The sequence below is a fragment of the Heliconius melpomene genome, chromosome 7, assembly GCF_056956725.1.
Source record: "Heliconius melpomene rosina isolate 202511_hmr_F chromosome 7, ASM5695672v1, whole genome shotgun sequence".
In the NCBI taxonomy this organism is placed as follows: domain Eukaryota; kingdom Metazoa; phylum Arthropoda; class Insecta; order Lepidoptera; family Nymphalidae; genus Heliconius; species Heliconius melpomene.
In genome coordinates this window covers 9,243,248-9,266,208 of record NC_140395.1, presented here as the reverse complement: position 1 = coordinate 9,266,208, position 22,961 = coordinate 9,243,248, and the positions used below count along the sequence as shown (strand labels likewise).

At 31.6% G+C, this 22,961-nt stretch overlaps 1 protein-coding gene and 1 long non-coding RNA gene across 3 annotated transcripts in view; both read right to left on the bottom strand.

Moving 5' to 3' along the window:
• Positions 1 to 7,909: 7,909 nt before the first annotated feature.
• LOC146537716 (uncharacterized) lies at positions 7,910 to 9,550 on the bottom strand. Its single transcript, XR_014878137.1, has 2 exons — positions 9,410 to 9,550; positions 7,910 to 8,437 (listed from the first exon to the last, which is right to left on the bottom strand). It is a non-coding gene; the product is annotated as an uncharacterized LOC146537716 (long non-coding RNA).
• A 6,759-nt stretch (positions 9,551 to 16,309) lies between these two features.
• Positions 16,310 to 22,961, bottom strand: part of Msr-110 (DUF3736 domain-containing protein Msr-110) — a 38,741-nt gene continuing 32,089 nt past the window's right edge. Inside the window, exons 7-12 of one of the 2 annotated variants that reach the window (XM_085188363.1) lie at positions 21,488 to 21,658; positions 21,198 to 21,338; positions 19,560 to 19,625; positions 19,025 to 19,174; positions 17,810 to 17,936; positions 16,310 to 16,837 (exon numbers count right to left, since the gene is read on the bottom strand). In XM_085188363.1, coding sequence (XP_085044489.1) covers positions 16,755 to 16,837; positions 17,810 to 17,936; positions 19,025 to 19,174; positions 19,560 to 19,625; positions 21,198 to 21,338; positions 21,488 to 21,658 — 738 coding nt within the window. In that variant the 3' untranslated portion in view covers positions 16,310 to 16,754. The remainder of the gene's footprint in view (positions 16,838 to 17,809; positions 17,937 to 19,024; positions 19,175 to 19,559; positions 19,626 to 21,197; positions 21,339 to 21,487; positions 21,659 to 22,961) is intronic. The other variant, XM_085188364.1, reaches the window with a different exon arrangement.

Sequence of the window (22,961 nt, the reverse complement as noted above, 5' to 3'; positions counted from 1 at the left end):
AAGATGCAAGCTTGATTAAGTGCCCTAATTCTAGACGAGCGTATTTCGTAATTGCTTGGTAAGTGGTAACAAATATTAAGAGTACCTAGGAAATATATACTTTACAAAGTTTTTATAAATATCTCACCTCATCACCAATACAATAGACACTAAATATTTAACTCTTAGAAAAAGAAACATATTAGTAGTTTTTAACATTTTAATAATAAAGCAACACCGTATACGTTAGCTAAAAGTGTAATTTTTATAAAATATATTTATTTTTCAGAGGAAAGACGATACACTTTTAAACTATTGAAAGGTATTGAATATATAATGAGGCCAGTCGTAGCGTAGGGGCACAAAGTGTGACTGTAAAATCATTTGGTTGTGGGTTCGATCCCCACTGGAGGAGACGAAATATTTATTTAAATTTATATTTCCAATTCTTCGCTCTGGTGTGAAGGCAAAGCGCGGAGTTGAATGCCTCCGGAATTCGGCGGAAAATGGGGAACGGAGTGTCTTTATACAAGGTTTCCTGCTAAGTGCGGGAAACAGCGTGAAGCTGATTAAATATAAGTCGTAAGTGACATAGGTTTACACATACACATAAGACTTCAACCTGCAACGGAATGGTAACATATAGATATCTGAAAACACCTACATATGTAAATAATACACACATCACTAAAAGAAGTATCAAAATTATTTTAAAATATTCTCTTATTTCCAGTATTAGAAACACGTCACAAAATCTGGTAAAATGAAGACTTGTCATAAACAAATTTTGTTGCAAATTAAATTTTCTTCTGGACAGATGATTCTCAAATATTCCTAAAGGAAAATCGTTACGTCCCCATTCCTCGTGGAAGTTCTGGCTAATAATTTATTTCTTAATGAATGGCCACTTCAAAAGTGATTAACAAAGTTTGCTAGAGTTCTCCTTCAAGTATTATATTTTAATCCGTTAAAGTATTTTTTAACCTGGACCTAAGTTTTAAACATAAATAAAGTATATTTTTTATACAAACAGACTCCAAAACTATACCTATCACAAACCTATATACGAACTTAAACGAAAATTAAAATCTAGAGCTAGACGTAGCCAGAGAGAACGGAGCGCCAAACACTACGTTCTCTGCATATTTCTTTAGCCTCGTCCACTTTCGTCAACCTACATATGAACATACATGGCCTTCGGGGGTCCTCGTGCTTTTTACGTGACCTTCCTTCAGTAATATATAATAACCAAATTTAAAACAGACCACTGACCACCTTTTCGCCGAATGCAGGGCAATATGAACAACAATTAAATAATTCTCCTTAATACGAATTGAACCAACAACCTCGCGGTTGCAGACGAACTACAATGACTTAGTTGATAACAAAATAATGTTAATCTAAGAAACATATAAAACTTTTAAAATCCAAGAAAAAAATACATAATAAACGAAGATTTTCATATTTTGCTAAGAAAACTTATTAAGGAAGCTTAAACTTATTTAATCATGAATTAATTTACTAAGTAATCGCCTAAAGCCTAAAACTTTATATATTTTTGTCGTGGTTGCGGTGACAGAATTCAAATTTAAGTCTAATTAATTTAATTTGTCAGTCTAAATAGTTCTTCGACATGTTTTATAAACTAATTTAGATTGTGTTATAAACAAGAAATTAACTTAGCATCATCCAGATAATTTAAAAACGTATATAACCTATAAAATTATTTTATAGGTTACTTTTATCTTCACGTGTCACTTTGTGATGAGAAATGAACATAACATACGTATATCTCCATACATAAAACTTAATATAAAATGAATGGGAACATATTAGCTCTCTTGCAATGTAACACATATTGATGTTACGCTATTTAATTTTTTAAGGTATTTTGGCAATTGTTCCATGTTGTTAGGTTTATTATTTGTTTATAATATTTCTACTTCTAGAGAAAATCAAAACTAGAAGAGAATTTCTTATGTAAGGACCTGATATATAATATTAAATAAAAAAATGACAGTAATAAACCTACATATTAATATGCTTTAACTAAAACACGTTAAGCTTTATTACAGAACAACGATAAAGCCAAATATTGAATATTATCGTTTATCCCGTTAAACGATAACGACAAGTCGTAAACATGTTTTGCTCATTTAGTAGAGAGCAGGATGGTTATGTGAACGATTAATACTACTGCGTGTTAACTTGAATGAATAGTTAGTTTTATATTTAAATATAGAAGAAAGAGGTATTGTTAAGAGGCCAGTCGTGGCGCGGGGGTCAAGTGACTCTAAACGCTACTGATTATGGGTTCGATCCCCACTCGATGAAGTGAAATATTTAATATTTGCTTTTATTAGCTGCCCCCAGAATGGCGGTAAATGCGAAAATGAATATCTTAAAACCAGGTTCCCTCTGCCTACCCTGTTATGCGCGGGATACAGCGTGAAGCTAATTTCGTTTAGATATTGCTTTATTTTTTTCATTGATAGGTCTTGTATATTGTAATGGTGAGGGTATAAAAGACAATTATGTAGAATTATATTCCAGTTCCTCTATTTAAAGATGTTCCGTACAAAAGCAGAATTCTACTTCATTAATTTGAATTATGTAAACGTTGTCTAAAATTGACCACACAATCATAAAAAAACCTTTAAGTGAGATTTGAACCCATAATTAAAAAGAGTCGAAATCAATTACCAAACTACCTATTATGAAATGGTAAATCGTTCATATATTTAAAAAATCGATTGATTGATTGGTAAATATTTGTACTAAATAACAAAGTTCCGAAAGCGTAATAGTTTTAGTTCTAACAATTAAACTTTAAAGTAAATACAATTAGACATCAAGCAAAGACAAACTATAAAGATGTGGATCGTCACACACCCATAGAGGCCCGCTAATGAAATACTTCAATCTGTTTTATGTTTAAGTTAGTCTTTTTGTGTTTCTTGCTTTTCGCGAGAGCATACAAAGAAACGCCCAAGACACTGTAAACGCAAATGTAAAACTTTTATATTATTTCATTATTTCTATGCTTGAAGAATATTAAAAATGTTTATTAAAAGTAGATAATAAAAAGGTTTTCTAAAAGATAAATCGTTGCCAATATCGTTGAGATTTACGGTGTAAAAAATAACTTGACCCGATCTTTTTAGTCCCAAACGACTGAAACTTGTAATGGCTGTAGACGGCGAGGGTGTTACGAGGTTGAACTTTGTCAATGTGAAGATTAATAAGTGGAAAAGCAAGATTTGTTAGAAACAATCTCATCTCAATCTCAATTCTCAAAACACTCCTCTCAGAATCGATGAATTGATAATACATTTCCTTTTCTATTTTTTCTTACTTAAGCATTATTTAATCCGAGGATCAATTAAGACCCCCCAATTTATAAATATCAGGTACAACAATGAATCTGGTCAAGAAGATCAATTTCTTTGAAACTTTGTAGAAAATATGAAAATTTGAACGTAGCGGTATTTGAAACCGCGCCTATTGGTAACTGTTCAAGCGCTGTAACCACTAAGCCATACGCTCTCAAGCTACGACGAAATTCTTATATGTTTGTTACAACTTATTTATGTTGTTGCATTATTCCTCTTGGACTTGTTATTGAAATAAAATAGCAACGAAGTGTGGAAGGAATTCCTAATGGTGTTAGCCAAATGTTAACGACCATGGTAACGTACTTGTGTGTTATTTGTATAACACACAAGTTTAGCTTTTACATATTTCAATATTGATCATTTCTATCAATTTATTTACTTTTTGTTAAATTATATTACCTATAATATTACCGATAATATTACCTTGTGGGAGAATCAATATTATTACTTAAAAAGAAATTAATAATCAAAGAGCCTTTTTATACAGGAGACAGCCGTCAGATCAGCTATGCAATGGTTATCGACTACAGTCCGGAAATTAATGTGCCAATTGACGGCCAGTGTCGTCTCACTACAAAGATATGAAGTTTAAACGCCTAGAAAAAGAATCTCTAATAAAATAATACAAAATTTATCATATTAGCGTAATCATATATATTTAATAATACCTTATTCATATTTCACTAATATTGAGACCGTCGAAAGATCTTAGGTCGTATGAAATCTATATACATGTAATAAAATTGTAGGTAGTCGTTATTTACATTAATCAATGTAATGGAATCTAGAACAAAGTGTATTAAAGTTTTTTATTCTATCATTTTATAAATATTCCAACTAAGTATGGTATATAAGAAAAAACGATATTGTTACAGTTTAATAACGTAATCGAGTCAAAAAAAAACTAAACAAACTTTTTAAAATTTATGTCTGTTTCTTTGTGCGTTGTAAAATAGCAAGAGTTCCAAAAAATTTCAAATCATTTGTTTGTATTTTAGAATCGTCGTCGTGTTAATAACTATATGCTCTGTAAAACTCCGTTATATTGAAATCACAGAGACACTTGAATCGACCTTATAGAAAGGAAAGAGCTCCTCTGTGCTACAACTCTACAGGATCTTTCCTGCTTCATATATGAAGGATTACATGTTATGAAGACCAAAAACAGAAGGGTAAGTTTTTTCAAATTTTGGACCCCTGATTACAACTCGATTAAACATAGCTAACACTTATGTAAATTTTTAAATATATCGTAAAAAAATATTAATTTATGTTAATAAGTACAACATGCAACAGTTCATCTACATGTTGCTGTCTCCCATACATTGATAAATGCCTGACTTCATTTTACTGGTGCATGTCGACCTTTGTTTGTAGTTGAACGATCGATACCTTTAAAATATAGGTCAAGCTCACTTTACTGGTGAATCGCACCAGGTAACTTGTCACACAATAAGGTAATTAATTAATCATAGTCCGTCATGTTCTTGTTTTTCATTGCGTGACGTGGTCTGTTGATAGTACATTTGATGACTGTTTTACGACTGATGAATGTGCTAAATTCAAAAATTCATACTAAATTCCACGGATGGTTGTTTTGTTTGAATATTATATACTCGTATATAAGAGAATTTTATACTATGACGCTGCAAAATGTACGCTACACACCTTTCTTCCAATCATGTTTTACATACATTTCCAGCTGTGCTATCGATAGGTTTTGTATAAGATATCTAGGAAAATGTAAAATAAATGATATTTCTTCTTTATTCTATATCTATGTTTTAGGTAATATATACATTACCTAGACATTGAATAGAATATTGTATTATGCATATAGATTATCAGTATTATGTATATAGATTATCAGTAACACATGGATATTGTCTTTTAAATGATAATACTAGAATACGAAAGTAACTCAGATTAGTAAATAAATTATAGTGTCGTTTCAGCGGTCGAAGCCGCGACCGGGTCGCTAATACCCATACAATATTATTATTATTTGACTAGTTGTTAGTACCATATAACAGCTGATTGTATTGTAATATGGAATTTTCTAAGGAGGAATTCCGAGGAATGACCTCTTATGTGTACTTGTTATACCTAAATTTATATAAGTTATGCTCCCTCATAGGTACTACGGGTATCAGGTTCGTTTTTAATTTAATTTTTGACATTAAAAATATTTTCGTTTACCTCAGATATAGATATAGACCTTTAACTGAATAAAATATCCTCTACGAAATGTAAGTACCTACTTACGTAGAAGCCCAAATCTTTGTCACATTTACCGTGGGTTTCCAACCTACGTTCCAACGTAATGACGTTTTACAACCGCAAGTAATAAGAGGAATCGAATGAATAATACTCTTTAAGTAATAATTTCCTGTTTTAATACTTTATGCAAAAACTACGAGTCAGTTTGTCGTCAACGTTTCTCGTTGTGCGGTGTCAGGTGAAACAAGCGAAAAAATAGTGTTGCCTAATGTAGTGAGTGAGAAATGGAGAGTGTTACAAATAATATTTTTATGGAAACGATCACCACGGATTTAGTGACGACTGATGCATCTATATTTAATAACACAGACGATCCAAGTTTTAATATATCTTTGAAAGTGCCAGACCAAGATGAAGAACAATTTTACTTTTGTGTTTTTGAAACTTTTATTATAATCGAAATCATCATGACCGCACTAGAACTAGTGTTGTCAACTACGGCTGCTATAAAAATTTCTCGATGGAGAAGAAATTTCAGGAACCAAATGATAATGCAACTAAGTATCGCCCGTTTTATTAAAAGAGTCGTCTTTTTCGTCCAATTCATGGGAGAGAAATATGGAATTGATTCATCAACATTATTTAGAACATCGCTGACTGCTTGCCAAGTGTATATAGATTTTGTGATAATTATTCTAGTCTGTTTTTTTATTAAACATATGTATGATAGTATTATAACAGTAATAGTTAAGATAAGTATAAATAATTTATATAATGTATTGTGTTACTCGTGGTTAATACCGTTACCTATAACTGTAGCTAATATGGTCGTTGTATCTACGAAGCTACTTGAAGAATGGTCTTCCTATTTTCTTATTTGCCTAGTATTTAGATGGCCGCTAATAATTATAGGTACTACGCTATATTTAACTATTTTATATAACGTGTTAACAGATAAAATACGTAAATTTGCAAGGAGTCTCACAATTGTCACGTTTTTCCTTTGCTTAGTAATAAATTTCTATTTGTTATCTAAAGATATAATAAAATTGTGGTGTTTTCAGTCTTTTTCCACTATTCTCATAAGTTACGTGTTAGGCTTTATTCTTAATTTTCTTATTTTATGTTTATATGTTATACTAATCTTTCTTAATTTTAAAACGTCGAAGTCGAAATCATGTAATTCGTTGCCTGATTTTAGCACTGCTAACACAATGCGTAGTCCAAATATTTAAATAAATCTTCAAGTAATTTAATATCTTAAGAAAAATGTGTTTACTTTAGTTAATATTCTGTAAATATATATAATATTTTATGAACTTATAATAAAATGTACTTTAAATTATTAAACATATTTTTATATCAATTTCACGCAGAGCATTTTAATATATGTAATAAAATACGCGCATTTGTTTGTAATTAAAAAAAAACACATAATTTTGCGTGGCTTCACTTGAAATTCTAAATTTATTCCCTTTAATTTAGCTTCATGCTGTATCCCACATGTAGCAGAGTAGGCAGAAGGAGCCTATTGCTAAGACATTTCGCTCACCATTTTCCGCCGAATTCTGGAGGCACTGCCTGTTGAGTTACGGAACTCAACTCCGTGCTTTGCATCAACACCAGAGCGAAGATATGAAAATATTTAAAATTAAAATTTCCTCGAGTGAGAATCGTATCTACAACCTGTCGTGTTTACAATCACACGCCCCTGCGTCACGACTGGCCTCCCATTTAATTGACGTGTAATTATTTTATGTACCTTCTTATCAGCTCTATTACCTCATACTTAAAGCAAAATGTGTTATTTATCATACTGTTAAATTATGTTAATGTCTGACTTTATATACTCTATAAAATAATTGTTTAATATTTCTGTTTTATATTAGTTTCATTTTAGGCAAAAACTCTTTCGTTTTAATTGTTTATAAAGTAGTTAAAACTGTGCTTTCATTTAAACCGATGAAGACAAAAACATTCTGTATGGGACATAATAAAATAAATATTGATTACACATCTATATGAAGATATTTATTCACACAACCCCACATAAGTATTCATTTTGTTTATTAAATAAATTTGTTTCATTTTTGGCGAATTATTAGGGACAGAGTGTCTTAACACTAGGTTCCGTTTGCCTACCCTGCTGTGTGCGGAGTAGATCATGAAGGTGATTTATTTTATTTATTCAAATTCATTTATAATAAGGAAGAATAATACATGAATCGATAAAACAAAACATTTTCCTCAAGTAATGCCTATTAATAAGTAAAATATAGGTATGATTAATAAATAAAGATTGAAATAAAACTCAGTTTATAGTTAAAACTAATTAAAATTTAATTTAGGATCACAAAAAGGTAAAGTTTATTATAATGATAGGTTACGACCATAACACCCGATGGATTTTTTATATTATAGATACAGTACGGTCCATTAAAACAAACTCCAACGAAATCTCTGTAGATAACAAATGCTTAAAAAATAAACTTACATCGCTCGCAACTTTATTATGATTATGAGCGAATGTATAGATTAAATAAAAAAAATAAAAAATAGATTAAATTAACATTATAATATAATATGATTTAATTTTATTTTTAATAATATAATACATGATACAAAATAAAGAGCATTTATAATGATTGGATTGCTTTATTTACACAAAACCGAAACCGTACTATGGATAATGAATGAATGAATGAATGGACGGATTGCAGCGCTGAAGCGCGGCGTTTGTACGAGAGGCACTTGCCGCGTCTAGGCGCAGCTGCATGCGCAGCGCTTTACACGCTTTTCAGGCAACAATGAGTCTACACTGCGCACTGAACGTGGTTGCATATCTAAAACAAAAAAAAATGGTTTTTAAACTGTTAATTGCATATTTGATATACTAAATAAAAAACTTAAAATTAGGTACTTTTCAATTACATACACCTTTTAAAATGCATATCATTTTCTTAATTTGAAATAAATAATTAAAACTAAACGTTGTAGTAGTTCAAAAATGAGATAAAAACATTTGCAATTTTTTACATTCGATACTAGATTCACGAAGGCAAGAGATAAAATGTAAACATTTCAAAAAAAGGTTCTGTTTCTACTTTCCGCCGAATGTTTGAGGTGTTGCGTGTTACCAGAGCGAGGAACTGAGAATATTAAATATTTCATTCTCTCGAGTGGGAATCTAACCCATAACCACATTATATTATTTGAAATTCACACATTTTTTTGCTTAGTTTGTTAAAAACAATTTGTTGATACTAAACCAAAAACCAACCAACTTAGAGATAGTTGTTGAAACCTGCGGAAGTTTTCATGAACTATCTCTCGAAGTTGGTCGGTTGGTCGTACTTGAATCCGCATAAAACTGAACAAACTTTGTAATCCAAGACGGAAGTCAATTACGAAAATAACTTTCTATGCCACTCAGCTGTTTTACGACAACAGTCCTAATTGAAATCTATAAATGATAGAAGTAAATGTGAAATAGTTTTCTATTTGTTTATCTATCGTTTTTTTATTATTTTCTATTTAAAATGTAGGAAAATTAATATTAGAATATTATATTTGTGCTTCATTTTAAATTTTCTTGCGCAAAAAATAATAACAATACAAGCAAAGCCTAAAAAAGCTTTATTCTATTATATTTTAAAATGTCATCCCACACCAAGGAAAGAAATGTTTTTAGAAAAAAACGGCGGACGGCGGAGGCGGACTCTTACGGCGACTGATGTGAACTGATAGCTAGAAGTACCGTTACGTTATTTTTTTCTACGTCTTACGTTCTTTTAAACATACATTTCAGTACTTACAATGCGGGCGCTGATCAACAGGCATATCCTGCGGCAATAGGAGAGTGCGAGGCGCACGCGGCGCCTGGGGCTCCGGTTGCTCTACCTCGGCCTCAGCTGCTGCAAGGCTGTTCACTATTGTTTTCACCTATAATAAATACATATTATAATGCACATGTCTATCACCGGAAGTTAAAAAAGTTGTTCGAGGTGAGCCATACAAACAACAAATTACGAGAAAGACATGCAAGGTACGGTCCAAATAATTGGTCGGAAATGAATTTAAAGGATGAAGAAATGATTGAAACTAGTCTCGTCACCTAAGTATATACAAGTATAAAAGTTCGAACCCTAATGTTCCAGTGAGTCCATATTTCACACTAAATACTTTTTAGTCATATATAGTTTTTAACGTATAAGCCTTTGTATCGAGAACAAAGTACAAAATTAATAAATATAACGAACTGACTTACGGGTTAATTTTAGTTAAATTGACTACCTTTAGTTCTCTCGTAATTACAATCGACTTAATATACAAACAGACAAACTTATACCATACCCGTTAACCCGCAAGGGATAAAGCGTGAAGCTATGTATGTATATATGTACAAATTTATGTTAATTAAATGAAAACCTCATCCATCATGTGATTATTCATAATCACAATGTGTTCAATTTAATTAACTCTTGTATGTTAATGCACTTTACATTAAGTCCTGAACATTCCGATACGTGGTATTAGCAAATTAATACGAGTATGTTCAATACCGCGCGGGCACACAATTGTAGTCGTATAATGTATATAATGATATACTTATAGAAATATAATTAAAGCCGTTGTAGCGCAGGGGCACTAATATTCTCATTTCTTTGCTCTGGTAAAGGCAAAAAAAGCAGCGGCGGAAAGTAGGGAACGGAGTGTCTTATCACTATGTGCCCTCTACCTACCCTGCTGTAAGAGAAATTCTTATGTAAGGACCTGATATATAATATTAAATAAAAAAATGACAGTAATAAACCTACATATTAATATGCTTTAACTAAAACACGTTAAGCTTTATTACAGAACAACGATAAAGCCAAATATTGAATATTATCGTTTATCCCGTTAAACGATAACGACAAGTCGTAAACATGTTTTGCTCATTTAGTAGAGAGCAGGATGGTTATGTGAACGATTAATACTACTGCGTGTTAACTTGAATGAATAGTTAGTTTTATATTTAAATATAGAAGAAAGAGGTATTGTTAAGAGGCCAGTCGTGGCGCGGGGGTCAAGTGACTCTAAACGCTACTGATTATGGGTTCGATCCCCACTCGATGAAGTGAAATATTTAATATTTGCTTTTATTAGCTGCCCCCAGAATGGCGGTAAATGCGAAAATGAATATCTTAAAACCAGGTTCCCTCTGCCTACCCTGTTATGCGCGGGATACAGCGTGAAGCTAATTTCGTTTAGATATTGCTTTATTTTTTTCATTGATAGGTCTTGTATATTGTAATGGTGAGGGTATAAAAGACAATTATGTAGAATTATATTCCAGTTCCTCTATTTAAAGATGTTCCGTACAAAAGCAGAATTCTACTTCATTAATTTGAATTATGTAAACGTTGTCTAAAATTGACCACACAATCATAAAAAAACCTTTAAGTGAGATTTGAACCCATAATTAAAAAGAGTCGAAATCAATTACCAAACTACCTATTATGAAATGGTAAATCGTTCATATATTTAAAAAATCGATTGATTGATTGGTAAATATTTGTACTAAATAACAAAGTTCCGAAAGCGTAATAGTTTTAGTTCTAACAATTAAACTTTAAAGTAAATACAATTAGACATCAAGCAAAGACAAACTATAAAGATGTGGATCGTCACACACCCATAGAGGCCCGCTAATGAAATACTTCAATCTGTTTTATGTTTAAGTTAGTCTTTTTGTGTTTCTTGCTTTTCGCGAGAGCATACAAAGAAACGCCCAAGACACTGTAAACGCAAATGTAAAACTTTTATATTATTTCATTATTTCTATGCTTGAAGAATATTAAAAATGTTTATTAAAAGTAGATAATAAAAAGGTTTTCTAAAAGATAAATCGTTGCCAATATCGTTGAGATTTACGGTGTAAAAAATAACTTGACCCGATCTTTTTAGTCCCAAACGACTGAAACTTGTAATGGCTGTAGACGGCGAGGGTGTTACGAGGTTGAACTTTGTCAATGTGAAGATTAATAAGTGGAAAAGCAAGATTTGTTAGAAACAATCTCATCTCAATCTCAATTCTCAAAACACTCCTCTCAGAATCGATGAATTGATAATACATTTCCTTTTCTATTTTTTCTTACTTAAGCATTATTTAATCCGAGGATCAATTAAGACCCCCCAATTTATAAATATCAGGTACAACAATGAATCTGGTCAAGAAGATCAATTTCTTTGAAACTTTGTAGAAAATATGAAAATTTGAACGTAGCGGTATTTGAAACCGCGCCTATTGGTAACTGTTCAAGCGCTGTAACCACTAAGCCATACGCTCTCAAGCTACGACGAAATTCTTATATGTTTGTTACAACTTATTTATGTTGTTGCATTATTCCTCTTGGACTTGTTATTGAAATAAAATAGCAACGAAGTGTGGAAGGAATTCCTAATGGTGTTAGCCAAATGTTAACGACCATGGTAACGTACTTGTGTGTTATTTGTATAACACACAAGTTTAGCTTTTACATATTTCAATATTGATCATTTCTATCAATTTATTTACTTTTTGTTAAATTATATTACCTATAATATTACCGATAATATTACCTTGTGGGAGAATCAATATTATTACTTAAAAAGAAATTAATAATCAAAGAGCCTTTTTATACAGGAGACAGCCGTCAGATCAGCTATGCAATGGTTATCGACTACAGTCCGGAAATTAATGTGCCAATTGACGGCCAGTGTCGTCTCACTACAAAGATATGAAGTTTAAACGCCTAGAAAAAGAATCTCTAATAAAATAATACAAAATTTATCATATTAGCGTAATCATATATATTTAATAATACCTTATTCATATTTCACTAATATTGAGACCGTCGAAAGATCTTAGGTCGTATGAAATCTATATACATGTAATAAAATTGTAGGTAGTCGTTATTTACATTAATCAATGTAATGGAATCTAGAACAAAGTGTATTAAAGTTTTTTATTCTATCATTTTATAAATATTCCAACTAAGTATGGTATATAAGAAAAAACGATATTGTTACAGTTTAATAACGTAATCGAGTCAAAAAAAAACTAAACAAACTTTTTAAAATTTATGTCTGTTTCTTTGTGCGTTGTAAAATAGCAAGAGTTCCAAAAAATTTCAAATCATTTGTTTGTATTTTAGAATCGTCGTCGTGTTAATAACTATATGCTCTGTAAAACTCCGTTATATTGAAATCACAGAGACACTTGAATCGACCTTATAGAAAGGAAAGAGCTCCTCTGTGCTACAACTCTACAGGATCTTTCCTGCTTCATATATGAAGGATTACATGTTATGAAGACCAAAAACAGAAGGGTAAGTTTTTTCAAATTTTGGACCCCTGATTACAACTCGATTAAACATAGCTAACACTTATGTAAATTTTTAAATATATCGTAAAAAAATATTAATTTATGTTAATAAGTACAACATGCAACAGTTCATCTACATGTTGCTGTCTCCCATACATTGATAAATGCCTGACTTCATTTTACTGGTGCATGTCGACCTTTGTTTGTAGTTGAACGATCGATACCTTTAAAATATAGGTCAAGCTCACTTTACTGGTGAATCGCACCAGGTAACTTGTCACACAATAAGGTAATTAATTAATCATAGTCCGTCATGTTCTTGTTTTTCATTGCGTGACGTGGTCTGTTGATAGTACATTTGATGACTGTTTTACGACTGATGAATGTGCTAAATTCAAAAATTCATACTAAATTCCACGGATGGTTGTTTTGTTTGAATATTATATACTCGTATATAAGAGAATTTTATACTATGACGCTGCAAAATGTACGCTACACACCTTTCTTCCAATCATGTTTTACATACATTTCCAGCTGTGCTATCGATAGGTTTTGTATAAGATATCTAGGAAAATGTAAAATAAATGATATTTCTTCTTTATTCTATATCTATGTTTTAGGTAATATATACATTACCTAGACATTGAATAGAATATTGTATTATGCATATAGATTATCAGTATTATGTATATAGATTATCAGTAACACATGGATATTGTCTTTTAAATGATAATACTAGAATACGAAAGTAACTCAGATTAGTAAATAAATTATAGTGTCGTTTCAGCGGTCGAAGCCGCGACCGGGTCGCTAATACCCATACAATATTATTATTATTTGACTAGTTGTTAGTACCATATAACAGCTGATTGTATTGTAATATGGAATTTTCTAAGGAGGAATTCCGAGGAATGACCTCTTATGTGTACTTGTTATACCTAAATTTATATAAGTTATGCTCCCTCATAGGTACTACGGGTATCAGGTTCGTTTTTAATTTAATTTTTGACATTAAAAATATTTTCGTTTACCTCAGATATAGATATAGACCTTTAACTGAATAAAATATCCTCTACGAAATGTAAGTACCTACTTACGTAGAAGCCCAAATCTTTGTCACATTTACCGTGGGTTTCCAACCTACGTTCCAACGTAATGACGTTTTACAACCGCAAGTAATAAGAGGAATCGAATGAATAATACTCTTTAAGTAATAATTTCCTGTTTTAATACTTTATGCAAAAACTACGAGTCAGTTTGTCGTCAACGTTTCTCGTTGTGCGGTGTCAGGTGAAACAAGCGAAAAAATAGTGTTGCCTAATGTAGTGAGTGAGAAATGGAGAGTGTTACAAATAATATTTTTATGGAAACGATCACCACGGATTTAGTGACGACTGATGCATCTATATTTAATAACACAGACGATCCAAGTTTTAATATATCTTTGAAAGTGCCAGACCAAGATGAAGAACAATTTTACTTTTGTGTTTTTGAAACTTTTATTATAATCGAAATCATCATGACCGCACTAGAACTAGTGTTGTCAACTACGGCTGCTATAAAAATTTCTCGATGGAGAAGAAATTTCAGGAACCAAATGATAATGCAACTAAGTATCGCCCGTTTTATTAAAAGAGTCGTCTTTTTCGTCCAATTCATGGGAGAGAAATATGGAATTGATTCATCAACATTATTTAGAACATCGCTGACTGCTTGCCAAGTGTATATAGATTTTGTGATAATTATTCTAGTCTGTTTTTTTATTAAACATATGTATGATAGTATTATAACAGTAATAGTTAAGATAAGTATAAATAATTTATATAATGTATTGTGTTACTCGTGGTTAATACCGTTACCTATAACTGTAGCTAATATGGTCGTTGTATCTACGAAGCTACTTGAAGAATGGTCTTCCTATTTTCTTATTTGCCTAGTATTTAGATGGCCGCTAATAATTATAGGTACTACGCTATATTTAACTATTTTATATAACGTGTTAACAGATAAAATACGTAAATTTGCAAGGAGTCTCACAATTGTCACGTTTTTCCTTTGCTTAGTAATAAATTTCTATTTGTTATCTAAAGATATAATAAAATTGTGGTGTTTTCAGTCTTTTTCCACTATTCTCATAAGTTACGTGTTAGGCTTTATTCTTAATTTTCTTATTTTATGTTTATATGTTATACTAATCTTTCTTAATTTTAAAACGTCGAAGTCGAAATCATGTAATTCGTTGCCTGATTTTAGCACTGCTAACACAATGCGTAGTCCAAATATTTAAATAAATCTTCAAGTAATTTAATATCTTAAGAAAAATGTGTTTACTTTAGTTAATATTCTGTAAATATATATAATATTTTATGAACTTATAATAAAATGTACTTTAAATTATTAAACATATTTTTATATCAATTTCACGCAGAGCATTTTAATATATGTAATAAAATACGCGCATTTGTTTGTAATTAAAAAAAAACACATAATTTTGCGTGGCTTCACTTGAAATTCTAAATTTATTCCCTTTAATTTAGCTTCATGCTGTATCCCACATGTAGCAGAGTAGGCAGAAGGAGCCTATTGCTAAGACATTTCGCTCACCATTTTCCGCCGAATTCTGGAGGCACTGCCTGTTGAGTTACGGAACTCAACTCCGTGCTTTGCATCAACACCAGAGCGAAGATATGAAAATATTTAAAATTAAAATTTCCTCGAGTGAGAATCGTATCTACAACCTGTCGTGTTTACAATCACACGCCCCTGCGTCACGACTGGCCTCCCATTTAATTGACGTGTAATTATTTTATGTACCTTCTTATCAGCTCTATTACCTCATACTTAAAGCAAAATGTGTTATTTATCATACTGTTAAATTATGTTAATGTCTGACTTTATATACTCTATAAAATAATTGTTTAATATTTCTGTTTTATATTAGTTTCATTTTAGGCAAAAACTCTTTCGTTTTAATTGTTTATAAAGTAGTTAAAACTGTGCTTTCATTTAAACCGATGAAGACAAAAACATTCTGTATGGGACATAATAAAATAAATATTGATTACACATCTATATGAAGATATTTATTCACACAACCCCACATAAGTATTCATTTTGTTTATTAAATAAATTTGTTTCATTTTTGGCGAATTATTAGGGACAGAGTGTCTTAACACTAGGTTCCGTTTGCCTACCCTGCTGTGTGCGGAGTAGATCATGAAGGTGATTTATTTTATTTATTCAAATTCATTTATAATAAGGAAGAATAATACATGAATCGATAAAACAAAACATTTTCCTCAAGTAATGCCTATTAATAAGTAAAATATAGGTATGATTAATAAATAAAGATTGAAATAAAACTCAGTTTATAGTTAAAACTAATTAAAATTTAATTTAGGATCACAAAAAGGTAAAGTTTATTATAATGATAGGTTACGACCATAACACCCGATGGATTTTTTATATTATAGATACAGTACGGTCCATTAAAACAAACTCCAACGAAATCTCTGTAGATAACAAATGCTTAAAAAATAAACTTACATCGCTCGCAACTTTATTATGATTATGAGCGAATGTATAGATTAAATAAAAAAAATAAAAAATAGATTAAATTAACATTATAATATAATATGATTTAATTTTATTTTTAATAATATAATACATGATACAAAATAAAGAGCATTTATAATGATTGGATTGCTTTATTTACACAAAACCGAAACCGTACTATGGATAATGAATGAATGAATGAATGGACGGATTGCAGCGCTGAAGCGCGGCGTTTGTACGAGAGGCACTTGCCGCGTCTAGGCGCAGCTGCATGCGCAGCGCTTTACACGCTTTTCAGGCAACAATGAGTCTACACTGCGCACTGAACGTGGTTGCATATCTAAAACAAAAAAAAATGGTTTTTAAACTGTTAATTGCATATTTGATATACTAAATAAAAAACTTAAAATTAGGTACTTTTCAATTACATACACCTTTTAAAATGCATATCATTTTCTTAATTTGAAATAAATAATTAAAACTAAACGTTGTAGTAGTTCAAAAATGAGATAAAAACATTTGCAATTTTTTACATTCGATACTAGATTCACGAAGGCAAGAGATAAAATGTAAACATTTCAAAAAAAGGTTCTGTTTCTACTTTCCGCCGAATGTTTGAGGTGTTGCGTGTTACCAGAGCGAGGAACTGAGAATATTAAATATTTCATTCTCTCGAGTGGGAATCTAACCCATAACCACATTATATTATTTGAAATTCACACATTTTTTTGCTTAGTTTGTTAAAAACAATTTGTTGATACTAAACCAAAAACCAACCAACTTAGAGATAGTTGTTGAAACCTGCGGAAGTTTTCATGAACTATCTCTCGAAGTTGGTCGGTTGGTCGTACTTGAATCCGCATAAAACTGAACAAACTTTGTAATCCAAGACGGAAGTCAATTACGAAAATAACTTTCTATGCCACTCAGCTGTTTTACGACAACAGTCCTAATTGAAATCTATAAATGATAGAAGTAAATGTGAAATAGTTTTCTATTTGTTTATCTATCGTTTTTTTATTATTTTCTATTTAAAATGTAGGAAAATTAATATTAGAATATTATATTTGTGCTTCATTTTAAATTTTCTTGCGCAAAAAATAATAACAATACAAGCAAAGCCTAAAAAAGCTTTATTCTATTATATTTTAAAATGTCATCCCACACCAAGGAAAGAAATGTTTTTAGAAAAAAACGGCGGACGGCGGAGGCGGACTCTTACGGCGACTGATGTGAACTGATAGCTAGAAGTACCGTTACGTTATTTTTTTCTACGTCTTACGTTCTTTTAAACATACATTTCAGTACTTACAATGCGGGCGCTGATCAACAGGCATATCCTGCGGCAATAGGAGAGTGCGAGGCGCACGCGGCGCCTGGGGCTCCGGTTGCTCTACCTCGGCCTCAGCTGCTGCAAGGCTGTTCACTATTGTTTTCACCTATAATAAATACATATTATAATGCACATGTCTATCACCGGAAGTTAAAAAAGTTGTTCGAGGTGAGCCATACAAACAACAAATTACGAGAAAGACATGCAAGGTACGGTCCAAATAATTGGTCGGAAATGAATTTAAAGGATGAAGAAATGATTGAAACTAGTCTCGTCACCTAAGTATATACAAGTATAAAAGTTCGAACCCTAATGTTCCAGTGAGTCCATATTTCACACTAAATACTTTTTAGTCATATATAGTTTTTAACGTATAAGCCTTTGTATCGAGAACAAAGTACAAAATTAATAAATATAACGAACTGACTTACGGGTTAATTTTAGTTAAATTGACTACCTTTAGTTCTCTCGTAATTACAATCGACTTAATATACAAACAGACAAACTTATACCATACCCGTTAACCCGCAAGGGATAAAGCGTGAAGCTATGTATGTATATATGTACAAATTTATGTTAATTAAATGAAAACCTCATCCATCATGTGATTATTCATAATCACAATGTGTTCAATTTAATTAACTCTTGTATGTTAATGCACTTTACATTAAGTCCTGAACATTCCGATACGTGGTATTAGCAAATTAATACGAGTATGTTCAATACCGCGCGGGCACACAATTGTAGTCGTATAATGTATATAATGATATACTTATAGAAATATAATTAAAGCCGTTGTAGCGCAGGGGCACTAATATTCTCATTTCTTTGCTCTGGTAAAGGCAAAAAAAGCAGCGGCGGAAAGTAGGGAACGGAGTGTCTTATCACTATGTGCCCTCTACCTACCCTGCTGTAGGCGGGATACAATGTGAAGCTGACTTGATCTGATTCAATTTGATTTTATAGAAATATACAATACTAGGAGCCCACATGCAGCTTCGCCTGCTTAAACTTATAATTTATAAAAAAAATATACAAAATACTTACACAAATTATGTGTTATTCTGGTGCCATATACATCAGATGTCATGAATAAAGTAAATTTATTTCTTGTAGAATAAAAATCATTATTTGACTACTAGTTTGCTACGACTGTCACGTGAAAATATAATAAAAGATAGTAAGAAAGCGCACCTCTTGCATGTCGTTATCGATCTGTTGCTCGCGACGTTGGTTAGCAACCGCCTCCTGCGCGGTGCGGTGGATCATGTGCAGATCCTCAGGAGTCAGGTCCCATGGCAAGTTCATCTGAACTGGGCTACCTTCCATTTGCATCTTTTGTACCTGGAAATCATTTTATTAATATATTTAATACATATATAATTATTATATTTAGAACTTATAGATATATATTATATCAAAATCGTGGCAGTCGTGGTGCAAGGGCGCAAGAGTGCCACTGTAAAGGCGACAGGTTGTGAGTTCGAATCCTACTCGAAGAAATTAAATATTTAATATTTTCATTTACTCGCTCTGGTAAAGTGGCAAAGCGCCACTCAACACGCAATATCTCCAGAATTCGGCTGAAAGTGGGGAAGGGAAGTGTCTTAACACTAGTTTCGCAGGTTCCCTCTGCACACCCTATATGTACGGAACACAGCGTGAAGATGATAATGATGATGATGTAAAAAAAACATACATATTAAATAAAAATATAACTTAAGCTCACCTCAGGTTGTTCTACTTCTTGTGTGGGGGCAGACTGAGGTATAAACTGATGAAGCACGGCGGGTTGCTAAACAAATAAATGTATTATTTATAAGTTAAGTATCAGGAAGAGTGATCTACGTGGATCACGCACAATAAAACATAACACGAATATCATATAAAAACACATTTTTTTTATTATTTACACAAAATTATTATTAGAAGAAACAAATATTATTTTAAAAATAGATATCAGTACTAATTTTTTTTTAACGACGCACTTATAAAAACAAATCAGCATATATTGCAATTACGTAAACTATAATATAACATAAATAATTAAAATATAAACAGAGCATTAAGGTAATAAAAAAATATTGACCTCATTCGTATGCTAATAAAGTCAGTTCTTTAACCTCTAACGAGAAAACGCTTCACTGATTCCAACACAGGTGTTGTTATATATTCCATTCCTATTTAAATAAAGAGAATTAACAGACAATGAAATGGTTACTTGTACGGCCCGGTTTTTTTCATATTATTGTTGTATACAATTTTTTTATATAAAATACTTATATAATGCTTATACAATATATGTATGTATATGTAAACATAAGTAGTAGGATATCAATCAAAACTTCAATGGACAAGAGAGATTTTAGAGAGTGTAGAAGACAAATTGCTTTAAAAATATGATATGTATTAATAAATAGTATTTAGAAACCATAACTATTATACAAAAATAAAAATGAAAATGTAGAATATGGTAAAATTTAACAAATATTAACATAATTTCAAGCATGACTTCTTTGATAATCTATATATATAAAATCGAAAAGTCACTCACTCATCACGAAATCTCAGAAACTACAAGTGCTTGGAATCTGAAATTTTGCATAGGAGTTACTTATAGGACGGAGGTGCTCGCTAAGACGGGAATTTGTAATATTCGACTTCTAAGAGGTAGTTTTTGAGGGTTGAAAGTTTGTATGAAACTTCGTTACTACAAATGCTTGGAGTCTCAAATTTTGCATGGACGTCACTTATAGGACGTAGGTACTCATGGAGACAGAAATTAATGATAAAGTAGTTCACACAGGCGAAGCCGCGGGCGGGCCGCTAGTTTAATATATGTATAACAATAGCATAAGGTGCCGAAATAACGGAATATTCATTTTTTTACTTAAGTTTTTTGACTTCATGCAAAGGCTATTATTGACAGGCGAATTAAATGCTTACGGTACTTGCAGATCCTGTTTCGCGGAGTAAGTGCGAAAATGAGTACAGATACAAACTTTTTTACATATTGCCACTAAAAATCTTTTTTTTTTTTCATGTGTGGATTTATTTTATAAGATTTCACGTATAATTTCATCATTCCTAAATGTTTTTTTCCTTAAAGTGATAGAAGAAATAGACAAAGTCAAATAGACGACGGCGTATTAGAAATTCTAAAGATTTTTAGTAGAATATTTGACGATATCCGTAGTAATATAATAAAAATGTAAAGTTGTAATTTTCAGCCTGTGGACTGTATAGGCATGTTAAACGCACAAAACATAATGAATTCGCTCTTAATAAAATTAGGCCATATTGTTTCCACTTAAACAAAATTATAACAACTTACTGTGGATTATATTTGATATGAATTTAAATGTACCTCATTTTGCGCTTGAGCCTGAGGAGGCGGTGGGGGCTGGAAGGGTCCCATGTTTTCGGGTGGGGGTGGCATGTTGTGTGGAGCAGGAATTGCAATCACTCGCATCTGTCTTGGCGCCATCATTTCTTCTTGTTCACGCTGCTTTAATTTTTTTATATAAAACATCAATTAATCTTAGTAGAGTAATCTTATATATTAAAATGATAAAATATAATCAAAAAAATCGATTAATACAACAATTTATTATTTATTTATTTATTTTAGTTATTTTACAAAACAATATATTATACCTCGTTACGTTCTTGGGGTGGTGGTGGTGGTGGTGGTCCAAACTGTCCCATATTCTCCAGAGGAGGAAGCATGTTGTGAGGCGCGGGGATGCCGAAGATACGTTGAACGTGAATGCGCATCTCACGCGGAGGAGTCATTTGTTGTTCTTCTGAAGATTCCCATGGCCTTTGCTAGGGTAATAAGCATAAAAATTTAAGAAATATATAACCTCGAGTAATAAATACGAATTGTATTATTAAAGAAAAAACTAAAACAAATACAATGTCTCTGCTTAGTTCATTATTTTAGGTACATGAAATAATATTATATATTTATTAACTCTTACTTTTGTATATCATGTGAGAATTGAATATCTTTATCTTTAGTATTGAATATCTTTGTGAAATATATTCATATAACAGTATGTGTACATACCATATATGGTAAGCTATTTTTTTTAAGAATAATGCAATCAACGTTGCGAAAACGCAACGCGTGGTCACTCACAGCTTAAACATGAAAAACGATCGAAAAGCAATGACCTGACTGGTACTTGATAAACAAGGAAACCATATATGTAAATGCTCTCGAATTCTAAATATTTATATGGTTTTTTATAGACTTTAGTATAAAAACTTAAAAATAACATAATTGCTAATAACAATGTGTTTTAATTTGTTATGCGAAATCTTTTCTTTCTTATCTCGTACGTTATGTTAAAATATACCTAGGATTGACTCACGATTTTACCCTATATTCAAATATAAGAAATAACGACTATATAGTTATATTCTAATCATTTGCAAATTGAACAAAAAAAACATAGTCTCTAAAAAAAACATTACTGCACGTTTTATTATTATGATTATTACCTAAACACATAATGTTCCTAGCCTTGATACCTTCTAATTTTTAAATATTTAACTTGTTGCCTAAGTAAGTTATACTCACGAGTAAGCTTAATTCGTTAAATAAATCTTACATATAAAAATATATATTAATATTCCAGCTGCGCTACATTGATTAATGCGGAACGATATAAATACACGGAAGAGATGTCGCTCTTCATATTGTCCGCAACATCTGTCCTTCGATATTATAATTACGTTAGGACGCATTGTCTCTACTTTATTAGAATATCAAACCTCTTATAACAATACAAACTACACATAAGGTCCAAGATCCTTCCTTCTTCCTGGCATTAATCCCGGCTATTACCAGGATCTGCCTTCTACTCAACCTACTCCACTTTGCACGGTCTTTGCACTTTGCACATAAGGTCCATGATCCATGTTACAAAATTTGTGTATGCATATCCTAAGTATTCGGATAACTCCTATTCTATTTTAATATAAATTAAATAAAAAAATACATCAGCTTCACGCTGTATCCCGTACACAATAGGGTAGGCAGAAGAACCTAGTGCGCCGTTCCCCATTTTACGCCGAATTTTTTAAGGCTCTGCCTGTTGAGTGGCAGAACTCAACGCCGGGC